Raw genomic sequence first — 14,198 nt, 5'->3', positions numbered from 1 at the left:
TATCCACTCTGGCTCGGGTGCTGGGAAGTTTCTCGAGATTCTTGTCCAGATGGGTTCCGTCAGCATTATCATTATCTGGGCTTGTTTATGCTTGGCATACATCCGGTATCATTACTGGTAGGTCATTTGAGTGTTCATAGTTGGAAATATACTAACGGGTAGCAGCATTAATGAGTTTCGTGATGAGCTAGCCGAGGACGGCATATGCCTAGCGGAAGATCGTGAAGCTGAATCCGATACCTATCCCTATCAATGCCACTGGCAGCCGGTCCTGGCGTACGGAGCGCTCGGAATCTGTCTTTTTATACTCCTAGTATGTAATGGGGTTTTCATTTGGAAAGAATTCCATGTCTTCCCGTTTTTGACGGGTTATCTGACGGTAAGGGTACTGAAGCTGAGAATCAGATCACAGAGAACTAATCCAACCACAACAGACTATTTGTTTCTTCGGAGTTTGGGTATCATTGAAACTCTATAAAAGGGATTGCTCGCTTTGGAATACGCTTGACGCGGGAGTCATCAAGGATTTGATAAAGGACCTTGATGAGCTACGAGATAGATCCTTGGAACAGCCTGAGGATGATTCAAAGACTACACGGTGGAACTGGCTTAAGAAAATGATTGGGAAGAATGGATCTAGTAACACTGGGGATACGTGAAATAAAGAGCTTATATAGGTACGGTGGCGTGGTCCACCTGGCGGGCTCATAGCAAGAAGAGGTACAAGGGGAAGGCTTCAAGGCCAAGCTAGGCAGAGGAATGGTTTGCCTCACCTAAATCGATAGTCTGTCATCATATAGGGCCTTGCATTTGCTGCTGAATTGCTTGTTGCAATTGGATATGCCTGTGATAAATATATCCTGGAAAAACATAAGGTATCCTACTAGATCCTTATCCTGACGAAGTTACTACAAACATTGAGAATACCACTGATTCTGCTCCTTGCAAGTATACGGCGAAGCACAAACAGTAGGTCCAGTCCACGAAGCACCACCACACTGCCCATACCTCGGCACGCTAGGTCCTCCAGAAACAGTCGGCTTGGAAGTAGTCGAGAGGGTCGTACTCGGCTTAGACGTGGCTGTAGCGGTGGCAGTAGGCTTTGTTGTCACAGCTTCTCCGTTAGCGGCATTAACAGCAGCAGCATGCTCATACACCAATGGCTGAGCCTCGTCGTCCTCAAGATAGATCGTGTTGCCATCATCGTGGTTCTTTCCGTAGGAGAACTTGCTGGTGCCGAATTGCCAGTACATGTCGCTGACTTGAAGATCAAGAGAAGCCTTTTGCCATTTGCTCAGGGTAGGAATGCGAGTCGACTTGTCGGTCCAGCCGTATTCTTCGTGAAGAACGGGCTTCTTAGCTGTCACACCGGCGGCCGCGTGATCCTTGATCCATTGGACGACCCAGTCTGTGGTCTTGCTCCAGTACTGAGGGTATGAGTGGAAGGTGTTGAAGTCGATGTTGGGGAGCTTAATCTCAGCATCAAAGTCAGTTCCGTCAGCGCCGTTGTAGGTCCAGTCGTCTGATTGGCGGTTGAAGCCGCCTTCGCTTCCGGTGGTAACGAGATGGTTTGCGTCGAGGGACTTGATGTACGTGCTCATCTCACTGACCCAGGATGTGATGGTTGCGGGGGTGCAGTCGGGTCCACGGGGAAGGTTTCGAGTTCCATCGGCCCCGCAACGGGGCTCATTGGCGATTTCCCATGCAAAGACGGCGGGCGAATCCTTATATCGGCTCACAACGGCGGAGATGTAGTTCTTGAAGGCCTTCTTGATAGCAGGAAGACGGTAGAACTGCACCCTTTGTTAGATACGATCCTAGTCAAACGCTATCGGGAAACTCACATCATCATGGTACCGACCACCGAGATTGACGGTATAGACGTCCATACCACCATAATCAGCCCAGTTGTTGGTCAAAGCCAAAATGAGCTTCATATTAGTGTCTTCGGCAGCCTTAATCACAACATCGAGTTTGCTCAGATCAATCTTGACAGTTCCATCCTTCTCAAAGAACTGCATGACGGTGTTCTCAGCACCAGTGCCGTACTGAGGCAAGCCACCAGAGACATAAGTCCTGTTGTTGTCATGGAAAGCCCAGGTGCGCATAACCTTCAGACCAGCGTCTTTTGCAAGTTGAAGACCCAGCTTGACGTCTGAGTAGTGATCTGTTCCCCACTGAAAAGGTCAGTTCTGATGTGAATGTTCTGTTCTAAGGGCACTCACGACATTGAAGGGGAGGTAGTAGGCATTGCTTCCAGCGAAGAAAAAGTCCTTTCCATCAAGTTGGAACTTTGTGCCGTCGGTAGTGACAAAGCCAGCTGGGACAGCCAACGCTGGGACGCTAGCAAAAGCGGCCGCGACAATTGAAGCAAACTTCATCTTGAGATCTGAAGAATGACTGAACTTGATCAATTCTACTAATCATGATAACTAGCGATTGACCAAATCTTATATATGTGTTACATTCGGCATACCAAATGCACATGCCATTCCCCTCATCCCCATAGGGTGATTAATGCAGCATACCGGAGGTCAACACCCCGTGATATCCGGATTCGGAACGGCACAGGGTGATCTTCTTGATACTGGTCGGAACGCCGCGATAGTCGAGCCGTTATGCTTTGGGAAATTGAAAAGTGTTACATTTCAATTCCTGAAGCCTTGTCACGCCATGATAGTCATTTGTGGATTAGCGGGCCTGTGCCGTCGGGTGGACAACCTCAAGGCACAGATCTTGCATGATCAGAAGAGATTCACATATACCCCCAATATAGTCCACCAGTTGGAGCGATGCAACCTTACTGCATGCTGACCCCGCACGATCAAGGACAATGCATTAACCCTAATCTAGAGGTTTGCCTGCCTCCGTGATACCGAATGCTATATAGTCAAGGCCAAAGAAGCTTAATATCACTCACGTATGATATCATCGTGGGTTATTCTCTCAGCACTGACCCTCCAAAAGCTGTTCTCAAAATCCGAGGACGCACGTGCTCTACGCGTATTCGCGTGGAGTGCCTATTCAGGCAAGCAAACTACATACTGACGGCGGCATATACGACAACGTGTTGTCTAATCCGCACTCCTCCATCTGAACGTCACTGGCTCCAAAGGATTAAAATCGCCTTGCCCTTCATATCCTTCAAAGCCCATCCAAGGCGCATAGAAAGTAACACCATAATCATCCGTACTCTCCTCCGTGTAGAAGTTCCGAAAAACGCCAGTATCCGCTTGACAATCCCAAGCATCGTTGTCTCTGGGAGGGATGGTGTAGTGTCTACAGTGGCCAGCGGGAATTGAGCAAGAGAGCTCCCCGCCACTTTTGAGGTCGCATGTGATAGGCGCGCCGAAGTATGCATCTGACGCCGAGCAATCAACGAACCAGCCTGGGTTAGGTACTGTACCTGAGGCCCAGCGGATGCAGACGAGTGGGAAATTGGGGTTGTATGGGTCGGCGCGGCGGAGATAGCCTGTGCCTTGTTCGAGGACGAGGGCGGCGGGTTCCCAGGCTGAGTTGGAAGAGAATTGGAGATTGTAATAGTTTTCTTTCTGTCCCATCACTATACCATCTGCCGGTCCGCCTTCGGCAATGATGTTGAAAGTTGTGACTGCGGCTTCTTCCGAGGTCGTTGTTGTAGGTACGAGCATTGTAGTCTCTGTTGTGTCGAGTGATGTTATGGAGGCCGTAATGACAGATTCAGTCGATGTCAACGCGAATGAAAAATCAGTGGCAGAAGTCTGAGTGGTCTCTGTTTCAGTTGTGCTGGCTGTCTCTGTGGAGGCGACTCCAGACACTGTCGCCAGAGTTGAAGTCGTCACGACCGCGTCGCTCGATCGGGAAGCTACAGAAGCTCATTAGATGGTGTAGTTGACTCATGCGCTCATATAACTTACTAGAACTGGGTTTGCAAGGGCCTGCTCTAGCCGCTGGGAGCCCAAAGGCAAGTAAAAGAATTGAGTTGAAACGCATAACGAGAGACTGGCCAAAAAAGTTTGGCTTGACAGCGTCGAAGAAAAAAGGCAAGGAAAAGGAGAGCGTAGAAAATGTCCGGGTGGCGGCTGTCAGAAGTAGGATTTAAAAGGAGACCCTGACAGTTGGCCCACATAAGGAATCGATAGTTTTGAAGCTATCGACACTGCCAAGATGTTCTAGAGCTGTTATTTGCTGGCGACCCTAGGTCACAAACAGGGGCAGGCAAGCCACTAAATTAAGTGTCGCGGAAACAGCGGCTTTAGCGATAGAACAACTTCTAGAGCATGGAAAGGAAGAATTAAGTATAAAGTATGTTCTGTAATGACTTTAATAGTAGGTAGGCATCAATTTCTGCTTACCAGTTTCATTCTTTAGGGGTTCAAAGTGCAGAGATAGAGGCTACTGATTGCTTCTGAATTGCTAGTGAACATGAGTCAAGGTTTTGCTTTGAGCCATTATGTAATCATCGGTGAGATGGCCGAGTTGGTTATGGCGCCAGGTTAAGGTTAACCTTAGCACTAATTTCCTGGTGGAGCAATCCTCCTGGGTTCGAGTCCCAGTCTCATCAGTTTATCTTTTTGCCTTTTCCATCTCGAATTCTTGACTCATTAGTCGACAGACTGAGTTTGGAGACGCATTGTTCTTTTTTGCTCCTACTGGTGGCACTTGTTATGCTCTAGTCACTCAACTTGGCAAGGGCCACTAATCTAGACATAGCTCCAGGTGACTATACACTCTATCAGGCGACCATTGCTACTAAAGATAATATACACGCGCGCAATTTTAATGAGTTATGCAGCTGCAACTGCCCCGGTCGTTTTCTTGTTCGCCTTGACGTTCTTCCACTCAAACCCAAAAGACGTAATAAGGGCGAAGCAGCCCATGCCCAAGCCAAGATACCAGATTGATCTCATCGAATCGTTGTAAGCATTCAATACCAAGTCAACCTTGTCAGAAGGCACCAGGTTCCAAAGATTAATCGCTCCACTGTTCGCAAGTGTATTAACGTCAACCCCAGGAACATACTTGGCAATTTTGCTCTCAAGTTGTCCTTCGAGGAGAGTCTGCGACACGGTGACAAAGACTGTTCCACCAAGAAACATGACAAAGTTGAGGATGGATAGGCCAATGGGGCTATCGCTGTCTGAGAGGGCAGTCTGGATGGCGATGGCGGGCTGCTGCAATGTCAAACCCATGCCTGCTCCAGTAATGATCTGCAATCCCTGGTCAGCGGCACTCAACACTATGTGGACTAAACATACCTGATAACCAATCCACTTTGCCTTACTAACATCCGCCGTCCAGGTACTGATCAGCGCCGATCCAACAATAAACACAGCACATCCAGCGATAGCAAACGGGGTGTAGTATCCAATCTTGCTGACCAAAACACCGCCGAGAATAACGCAGAACACATTGCTCAGTAAAAGTGGTATCAGAGCTAATCCTGAATCTTGAGGTGACTTTCCTTTGACTACCTGGAACCAGACAGGAAGGTAAAACGCGTAGATTACCAGTACGGAACCAATAGCCAGGGCATTCAGGCAGGCAAAGAATGTGGTTCGTTGGAAGAGGATTCGTGGAGGCACTGTCGCCTTTTCTTTCCTCCAAGCTTGGTAGCCAGCGAAGACGAGGAACGAAACGCCAAAGACGACAAAGAGAGCGATAACGCGTCCACTTGTCCATTGTTGCTCCTCTTTTCCAAACTCGAGTGCGAAGAGAAGGCAAACAATTGATCCAGCAACCATGAGAAAACCCAATGGATCAAGGTCCAGGAATCTTTGGCGCCATGACTGGGGCGGTTCACTGGGCGGTGGTCTGTTTGGAGCCAAGATGAACAGAAGGATAAGTGAGAGCCCACCGATGGGAACGTTGATCCAAAAGCACCAACGCCATGTAACAGAGGTAAGATAACCGCCAAGGATCGGCCCCAGGATCGATGAGATTCCAAACGCAGAGCCCAGTGATCCAAGGTACTTCGGTCTCTCCTCCAAAGGAAACAGCAGTGTGACGTAGATAAACACCCCAGAGCCAATTCCCGCACCTCCAATGCCGGTGATGGCTCGTCCAACGATTAATGCATTCGAGTTCGGTGCAGCTGCACAAACAATAGACCCGATCTCGAATATGGCGGTTAAGATGAAAAGAACCCATTTGGTGGAGTAGTATTTGAAGACGAGACCGAAGGAGAGCTGGAAGACGCAGAGGGGGAGGAGGAAGGCGGATTCGTACCAGGCGATATCGCCGAAGCTGTCGAACTCGGCGGAGATGGTGGGAATAGCTGTGCCGATAATTGTGCGGTCCTTGGAGGTGTTAATATGTGAGGTGAGTGAGTAGGGGGCGGCTTACCAGTGCGACGAGGAAGAATACGAGGAAGAGAGCTAGCATTGTTGGAAGGACGACTTTCTTTGGTGGGTATGTCTTTTCGGTATTAGCGTCCTCGGAAGGTGTCTTTTCCATGACGGCGCTTGACCTGTTGGTTGGCGTCTCATCTCTGGTGTCTTTCTCGTCCATCATGACAGCTCTTATTGAGTAGCGAGACAGGTGCTGCGATGTCTAGTGTTTTGTTCAATAAGGTATTGGTCCAAGAGAGCTTCAACAGTCTGCAGTAGCGAATAAGAAGCTTGGTAGAAATATTATTCTGTACTGAAATAGAATGATAAATATCAAAGCGAAGTATCAGCATGTTCTTAAATAAAGCAGAAATTGCTGTTGGCATTCCAAGTCAATTACATATCTCCCTGCCAGATCGTCAAGCATCATGCCAATCAACCAATGAGACATCACCCTCAGAATCTCGGGCTCGGTACCGAGCCCGAGCTAACCAGTCTCACCACCAAAAAAACTCGTGGGGTCGCCCGAGCTTTTAATTACACAACGTCATGGATCGCGACACGACCGATCATCAACCCTCGATAACACCACGACGATCACGGCGTAATACCCCCCAATATGAGAAGCCAGGCCTGCGAACCATGTGCGAAACGCAAAGTCAAGTGCGACAGGGCAGAACCCCCATGCTCCAATTGTAAGCGTCGCAAGGGTGATGTTTGCACTTACCCTGAAGTCTCGCCTTTCGAGAGGATTAGAAAATTGGAGGAGGCGGTGAGAGCACTGGGTGGTGATCCGTTGTCTGATACACCTGAGAGATTGAGGGGACAGAGTGTGAAGAACAGTCCGAGGGAGGGGAGTCATGCTGTAACGCCTATTATTGTACAGGAGGAGGGGAAGTCTGTTTATCACGAGTCGTAAGTCAGATCAGAGGTTTTCCTGGTACGCATTATGAGACTGAATTCGATAATGTAGAGAGGGTTGGCATACTTGGATCGACGTATCGCGCCTTTACAAAGGTTCCAAACCAAAAACTAACGCTTCGGACCCCCGAGGTTCAGCCCTATCACCAGGGAAGCATCTCCCGCACGCCTTCCACGGCTCACCATGGCGAGATAACACCATCCTCTCGGAGAAACTCGACTTTTGCCCGATACCCCAAGAAGAAGCTCTCCAGCTCTGGGACTTCTTCATGGAGCGAGTCGAGCCTATTGTCAAGATAAGCTTCAGCTGGACTCTTTCTCATCTTAGAGCCGCTTTGACGGATGTTGAGAAGTGGAGGAGTCTTGACAATGGAGATCATGTGCTCATACTGGCCACTTGTTTATTCGGCTCTACGAGTCTGACGAACACCGAGTGCTTGGATCTGTTCGGTCGCACGAAAGCATCTCTTACAAATGAATGTCGCGTTCAGTGTGACATGGCCTTCTCAAGGATAAGTCTGCTTGCTATTGACACCATCTCAACACTGAAAGCCATGTGTCTGTACATCGTGAGTCACGTTTCCAGACCCCACCTATCACGTACTGACACACTAGTAGAAAGCAAATGTCGACGTGCTCACGTCCCGCAGCATGTGGACTTTAATGGGTCTGATCTCCCGAAGCGCAGAGCAACTCGGTATGCACCGCGACGGCACGGTACTAGGTCTTTCGCCCATCGAAACAGAAGAACGTCGTCGAGTCTGGTGGCAGCTTCAACATCTAGATCTTATTCTTTCACTGAAAAATAACGTTACTCCATTGTCATTTGGAACCGGCTGGGACGTCAAGCTTCCTCTCAACATTGAAGACGACGACATCGATCCAAGTTCGACAACACCGCCAAAAGAACGAACTGGTCTCACGAGTTTCTCGTATGCGCTGTTTACATACTGGAAAATGGAGAGGCAGCGCAAGTTTCGAATGACGACAGCAAGCCAAGCCACAGCGATTGATACATCTCTCCTCGGCTGTTTGGCTGACTCCGTCATTGACGACCTTGAGGCTGGCCTCAACGAAAACTTTCTGCAGTATTGTGATCCAATCAACCCGTTGCACACGATACTACAGATCTCTGCACGGGCTGTTGTCAACGTCTTACGGCTGAGAAAGCTGCATGAGGCTCGTATGCGATCTCAGAATAGTGATGACCCATGTCATGTTGAGCACTTTAATGCTTGTATGCAGGGCATGGGGTATATCGTCGTCTCACATTCAAATATCCAGCTGAAGCCATTTATGTGGCTTGTCGAGAGCTCATTTCTCTGGTATGCTTGTAAGTGGCAGCCCTATATCTGGCTTGGTCGTATCCGGCTGATTAATCCGTAGTCATTGGAATCTTGGTCGACATGTCGAACTTGAAAGACGCCACCCTTATAAAATCAGCCTGGACGCTACTCTCTCAGCTCTACGCTGTAGCAGATCATATATCTGATCTTGAAGACGACAGGAGAAAGTCACATGCTGCGAGATCAGTAGTTGCAACATGGTATGAGTGCAGCCAGAAACCAGGTCTGGCTGGTATGCAGAAGCCAGGGTTTGTATCGAAGCTTGAGAAGGACTTGGCAGACTTGGAAAATAAGATGAATGAAGACAATGGAGGCCAAATCAGTGTCGTACAGGAGGTCTGGCAAACCCAACCTGTAGAGACCGAACTACAGCCGTTTGGGTTTGAGTTCACGGACATTGACTGGGCGTTTTGGGACAGTATTAATTAGACCCCCTTTGCTGTGTATATGCCACTTGCAAAGTTTGAGTTCAGAATGTCAAGATGCGCTGGAGTAAAAAGAAAATCGAGGGAGTTTAAAGAGTGTGTATAAGCAAAGCAAAAGAGTCTAGTCAGGGAACCATATGCCAGAATTTTTACATCCCCAGTTGGAATTTAGCAAGGAAGGGAAGAATACAAGAGAATGGGCATGAAGTACTATTGTGTTGATAACGGCCACGTTTCTTTTGCGAACCCTATAGAGCCGGACGCCGAAAGCCTAACTCAACGCCAAGGCCCTATCACATAAAGTTTCATTTCAGAGAGGCCGAGTGCCGCTATATGAATGACAACTCGAAACCTTCAAGGTTCAGTCTCGTAATCAAGCCACCAGTTTGTCCAAACGCCCCCTTCTCCTCATGAACCTTTGAATAAGGGTGCCAGAGTCAGTAACAAGGCCTCCTTCTCCCTCTGAGTCATGATTTAATTCCCGGGATCGATGCTTGCTTGGCCGCCGACGAGACGACGCTGATTCGCGGGCACCATATTAAACAGTCTATACGGGAAAGACTCAGAAGAATTCTTTTCTTGAGCAGCTTGGGCCTTCGCAGCCCTTTTCCGTTCTTCCTTCTGCTTCCGGCGCTGGTCTTTGAGGTACTTCTCAATGTTGTCATATTCCCGAATACATTCGTGCAGAAGTTCCAGCCTTGCTCCCATGTCGTCGCGAATGGCTCGCCTCTCGAATGCTTCTGCTTTTATCATTGCTCGCCGGAAATTGACTCCGTCCAGCTTGTTTCGCTTCTCCGCGTCATCGGAGGTCGTGAGACATATTATCGCGCGCCTGATGCGGTCGAACATGTCTGACTTCTGTGGAGTTGGTAGACTTGATGGCTGGCTTGCGTCGTGCGCCGTTTGGGGTGTTGACAATACGGCGGATAGCTCTTGATGGCTGCTGTTTCTGCGTTCAGTGATCCAGATCGAGGGGACCGTAGGAGAAGACGTAATCGTTGGGTATGCGGTCAAGAAGGGTTTGTCTAGCATACATTGATCTAGGCGTTGCAGACTCGTTCCAATTCCACACGTGACTTGGGTGTACAGCAGTACCAATGAAGGAAATTAAACAAATGAGATATCAGTGATGTCGACAGCTGCCGGATGAGAACGATGTTGGTGAAGAATTGAGGGGAGGGCCGGAGGGCCGGAGGTTTATGTGCTCAAGCCTGCCACATCCCCTCAGTTCACACTCTGGGACTGTAGCAAAAGCATAACTTAATTTCCTGGTTCGATGTCTCAAACCATACAAGAAGGGCCGGAACCTAAAGGGCCACATGCAGCTCCAGCGATGAACCTTCTATGTGAAAAGGCCGAGCTTGTCCGTTACTGATGACTTGGGGGCTTCAGCCTTGGAACTCATGTTCAAGCCACAGCCTCAAGTTGACCGTTCCCAACTTGGTGGCATTGGCCCTGCCCCTGTGACTATGGCAACCAGATGTGATTTTCGCAGTTGAGTCTTTTGGCTGAGAGCTTAAACCAGCAGACAGAACTTGGAAAATTGTCCAAGACTGGATAGGCATGGCCATCCAGGTTGGACAGATGGGTCAGGTTGGGCCAGCAAAACCTCCCATTCCATCGGCTTCTCTAGGTTCTCTCTGCCAGAATAAGCTCTCAGCCACAAGTGTCAACTGCAAATAACACTTCTAGCCGACAACTTAGACATCAATACCCCATCGGCTTCTCAATCAAGCATACGCGTCAAGGGCAACCATATTGCTAACGATATAATGTAGTTGGACTTAATTAATTCCCTGCACAATCAACTTTTTCCAATCGCGGCATTAGGGGTTGATGTTCTTAGTCTGACTAGTTAGTGAATATATAAAGCGTTCAAACGCTTATCCTCTATCGGTACTTCTCGTCTGGAGCATAATACTTGCTGTATATTTCGTACTTCGTGCATGACCTGTCGCTTGTAAGTCGTACTCATTGACCTGCAAGAAGAGGGGCGGTTTCCATAGACTAGTCTAGGCTATAGTAAGCATTAGAAGTACTGCATCGTTCCAGTATTAAGCGAGTCCCGTAAGAGTACGCTCAGTCCCTGCCGCTACTACATAACCATCTGCCGAGAGCAGGCGTCAGCGGTAAGGCTAACTCGTTATGTATACATTTTTGGGTGTTAATGCAGGGAATTAATTCGCGCCAGTCCAAATAGACTACATATACATGGATGAAATACCCATGCAGCAGTAAGTTACATTTTTGGGCTCTTGCAAACTCGTAGGACCCCGGCTTCTAAAGATAAGCACAAGAGCTATTGCTTTAAATGATCTAATCTCGTCTGAATCGCCAGCTGCCAAGGCTTTGTATCTATCGGAGGCAGACGTCCCCGAGGAACTCAGGCGGTTTATATGTCTGAACTATAGCTCATCGTTCGTATTCTTTTGTCATTCTCTTTTTATTTGCGCCAAGACTCCATCTCGACACTTCCCAAGCTCTCGGCACACACACCTCGCCAGTGGCGAATCCCAAGATAAAGAAAGATCAGAAGGGTGATGTACTCCGCAAGCAGACACATCAAAGCAAACGCGACAGCTGATCCTACCAGTGAATTCCAGATGGTCGTCACATTTTCAATCGTGAAAGCGCAAAGGAGACCATAGACTGTTCGGAGTACAAGGGTCGGAATGCTTCCCAGAGTGAGCTGTATGAACTACCACCTGTCAGTATATCCACCAATAGGCATTAAGGAATAGGCACGCGTACTATGTGACTTTCGGGAGCGATCCGATGCTTTTGTGTGTAGAGGTGAAGTAACTCGACTGTCATTAAACCAATGACAGCAGCAAGAGTCACATAGCCAGCTTGTGTCAGGTGTCTTGAGAGCTGTATGTTGGTACCACTGAAAGCTCCGGCAACACAGAGAAGAACTATAGCGGCAATGAAAGCAATGCGAATGATCTTAATTAGGAAGAAAGCGCGCTTATTCTCATCAAGACTCGATTTCATGCTGCACGATTAGCAAATACCTTGTTGACGAGGGATGCTTGCTTACATCAAACGGATGAAGCCAACCATAGAGATCATCAGTGGAATGAGGCCGACATTGAGCAGCACTGTAGTCGCGATGATGAGTCCAATACTAGTAGGGTTGGACTGACGCAGGATGGTCAAGATGCCGCCAGCAAGACGAGCTAAAAGGACCAATTGTTAGCACAATATTTGCTTCAGACGGGGAAGCTAGTGACTTGCCCAAAGAGAACGTGACAAGAGGATACGAGGCAAGACGAAGTCCATGCTTCCAGTTCCGGACAAGAACGAAGATCGCGATAGGCAAGACAAGTGCGTAGAACACGACTTGGGCGATGCCAACAGAAGTATGTGGGTTGATCATGACGGAGATACGGTGGAATGAATTCTAGCGCAGCAGGAAACAGATCAATCTATTACTGGAGACGAGTCCTCTTCCTTTATAGTCATTTTCGCACGGGCTCTGAGTCGTATGGCATTTTCGCATAGCCATCAAGACTCGCGGCATGATACCCAAAAAGTGATAGCGCCATCATTTGCCGGAGCTCGGCATCTCGACAAAACTCAGCTGCATCGTGGGGACCCATTTCTCGCGCAATGATCCCAAAGATGGCTTAGCCTTGGCATGAAGAACGCACAATCATTGGACAACTTTTGCTTCTAGCTTGATCCACTATTGAGGACTCCATCATGACAATCATTCCAGGGCGATTGAACTCAGACGATGCAAATCTCGACAATCCCAGCAATGCCCCAATTTGAGTCCTTCGAGTGATTTCAGCGACGAAGAAATCTGTGCTGACATGGTTGGAGTAGCAGGGCGGTCTAAAGCATGTCACACGTGCAGGCAGAGGAGGATTAGGGTAAGTCGACCCACCATCCATGAGATCTACAGCATGCGCCCTATGATTGACAAGCCGGGAGCTGACTTGGTGATTTTCTCATAGTGTGGCGCTGAGAGGCCAAGTTGCGGTAATTGTCTCAAGTCCGGCCGTCCCTGCGCAGGCTATCAGAGAACACAAGTCTTCATATCATCAAACTACATGCAATCTGGTGGTGGGCAAGCGACGAGGCTGGAGGTAACTACGTTATTCTCGCAGTGCAAACAACAAACACACATCAACCGACAGCATACGATAGCAGCATTACCACAGACGGTATCAGCACGTAACACAGCCAGAGATCAGTTCTTGGCCAATTTTATTGACCGCCAGCTTCCATCATGTATCCTCACCAGCCATCTCAATGACCATCGGAAATGGCTTCTTCGCCTACCGGACATCGTATCACTGACTCCAGCTATGGAGTACACCATCTTAGCACTAAGTACTGCGGCCTTGGAGCGAGATGGCGAGCTCGGTCACGGAAGAGGTCAAAGCCTAAAGCTATACACTAGAGGGCTATACGAGCTACAAAAAGCCATCGACGACCCAAAAATGAGACTGGATGATCAGACTCTTGCAGCTTGCGTCTTGCTAGGCATGTTCGAGTTCTCAGAATGTCCAGGGCGAACTGTCAGCGCATACATGAGACATTATCAGGGAGCGATGGCTCTCTTGCAGCTTCGCGGACCTGAGCAGCATATTGGTGGTCTGGCGCATGATGTGTTCCAAGTGCTGAGAATGCATACTGTGAGTCGACTGATGCCAAGTCATACAGCTTCTGACCTCAAGTAGGCGTTTCAAGGTCTGAGTCAAAGCTCCGGAAGCCAATTAGCTAAGTCCGTATGGATGAAAGGACCATGGATGTCGAAGTCCAAGACTATGCACGACCTCCTTCTCGATATCTTCCTTCAGATTCCGGAACTTATATCTGCAGCTAGAGCTGCCATAACGTCACAACCCTCTCAGTCTTCACTAGCTGTCGGCCTAGAAGCGTTATCCGCGTTGCTAGCTCTGAATGGAGAACTCAACAAGTGGCTTGAGTCATACCAATACACATACCCTACCCTTTACTGGCCAGATTTGTCAACAGCTAGTAGCTCGACAGACAGTGAAGACCTGGGAAGACTTTACCCAGTGTCATTTCGGTTCCCGTCGTACCATGTAGCGGAGACTATGATACTTTACTGGACGGTTCAGATCTTGATACATGCCAGTGCCTCCTCCACCTGCACCATGTTAACATCTAGCGGGACTAAGGACATCACAAGATTTGAAGATGAGCGTGTGTCACTCGCAGAT

At 48.7% G+C, this 14,198-nt stretch overlaps 3 protein-coding genes and 1 non-coding gene across 4 annotated transcripts; 2 read left to right on the top strand and 2 right to left on the bottom strand.

The window, feature by feature from the left end:
- Positions 1-908: 908 nt before the first annotated feature.
- On the bottom strand, positions 909-2,381 carry J7337_007760 (uncharacterized protein; the record flags this gene model as incomplete). Its single annotated transcript, XM_044825391.1, has 3 exons — positions 909-1,793; positions 1,845-2,177; positions 2,226-2,381. 3 exons carry the CDS (start codon positions 2,379-2,381, stop codon positions 909-911), a joined length of 1,374 nt encoding a protein of 457 aa, XP_044681048.1.
- A 2,062-nt stretch (positions 2,382-4,443) lies between these two features.
- On the top strand, positions 4,444-4,543 carry J7337_007759. The gene has a single exon. It is a non-coding gene; the product is annotated as a tRNA-Leu (tRNA).
- Positions 4,544-4,766: 223 nt separating this feature from the next.
- Positions 4,767-6,489, bottom strand: J7337_007758 (uncharacterized protein; the record flags this gene model as incomplete). The annotated part of the gene is made up of 3 exons (XM_044825390.1): positions 4,767-5,198; positions 5,238-6,278; positions 6,325-6,489. 3 exons carry the CDS (start codon positions 6,487-6,489, stop codon positions 4,767-4,769), a joined length of 1,638 nt encoding a protein of 545 aa, XP_044681047.1.
- A 1,391-nt stretch (positions 6,490-7,880) lies between these two features.
- On the top strand, positions 7,881-9,004 carry J7337_007757 (uncharacterized protein; the record flags this gene model as incomplete). Its single annotated transcript, XM_044825389.1, has 2 exons — positions 7,881-8,412; positions 8,673-9,004. 2 exons carry the CDS (start codon positions 7,881-7,883, stop codon positions 9,002-9,004), a joined length of 864 nt encoding a protein of 287 aa, XP_044681046.1.
- Positions 9,005-14,198: the final 5,194 nt, after the last annotated feature.

This window comes from Fusarium musae, chromosome 5 (genome assembly GCF_019915245.1).
Source record: "Fusarium musae strain F31 chromosome 5, whole genome shotgun sequence".
In the NCBI taxonomy this organism is placed as follows: Eukaryota; Fungi; Ascomycota; class Sordariomycetes; order Hypocreales; family Nectriaceae; genus Fusarium; species Fusarium musae.
Note: the sequence above shows the minus strand (reverse complement) of the source record. Positions and strands in the feature narration are given on the sequence as shown.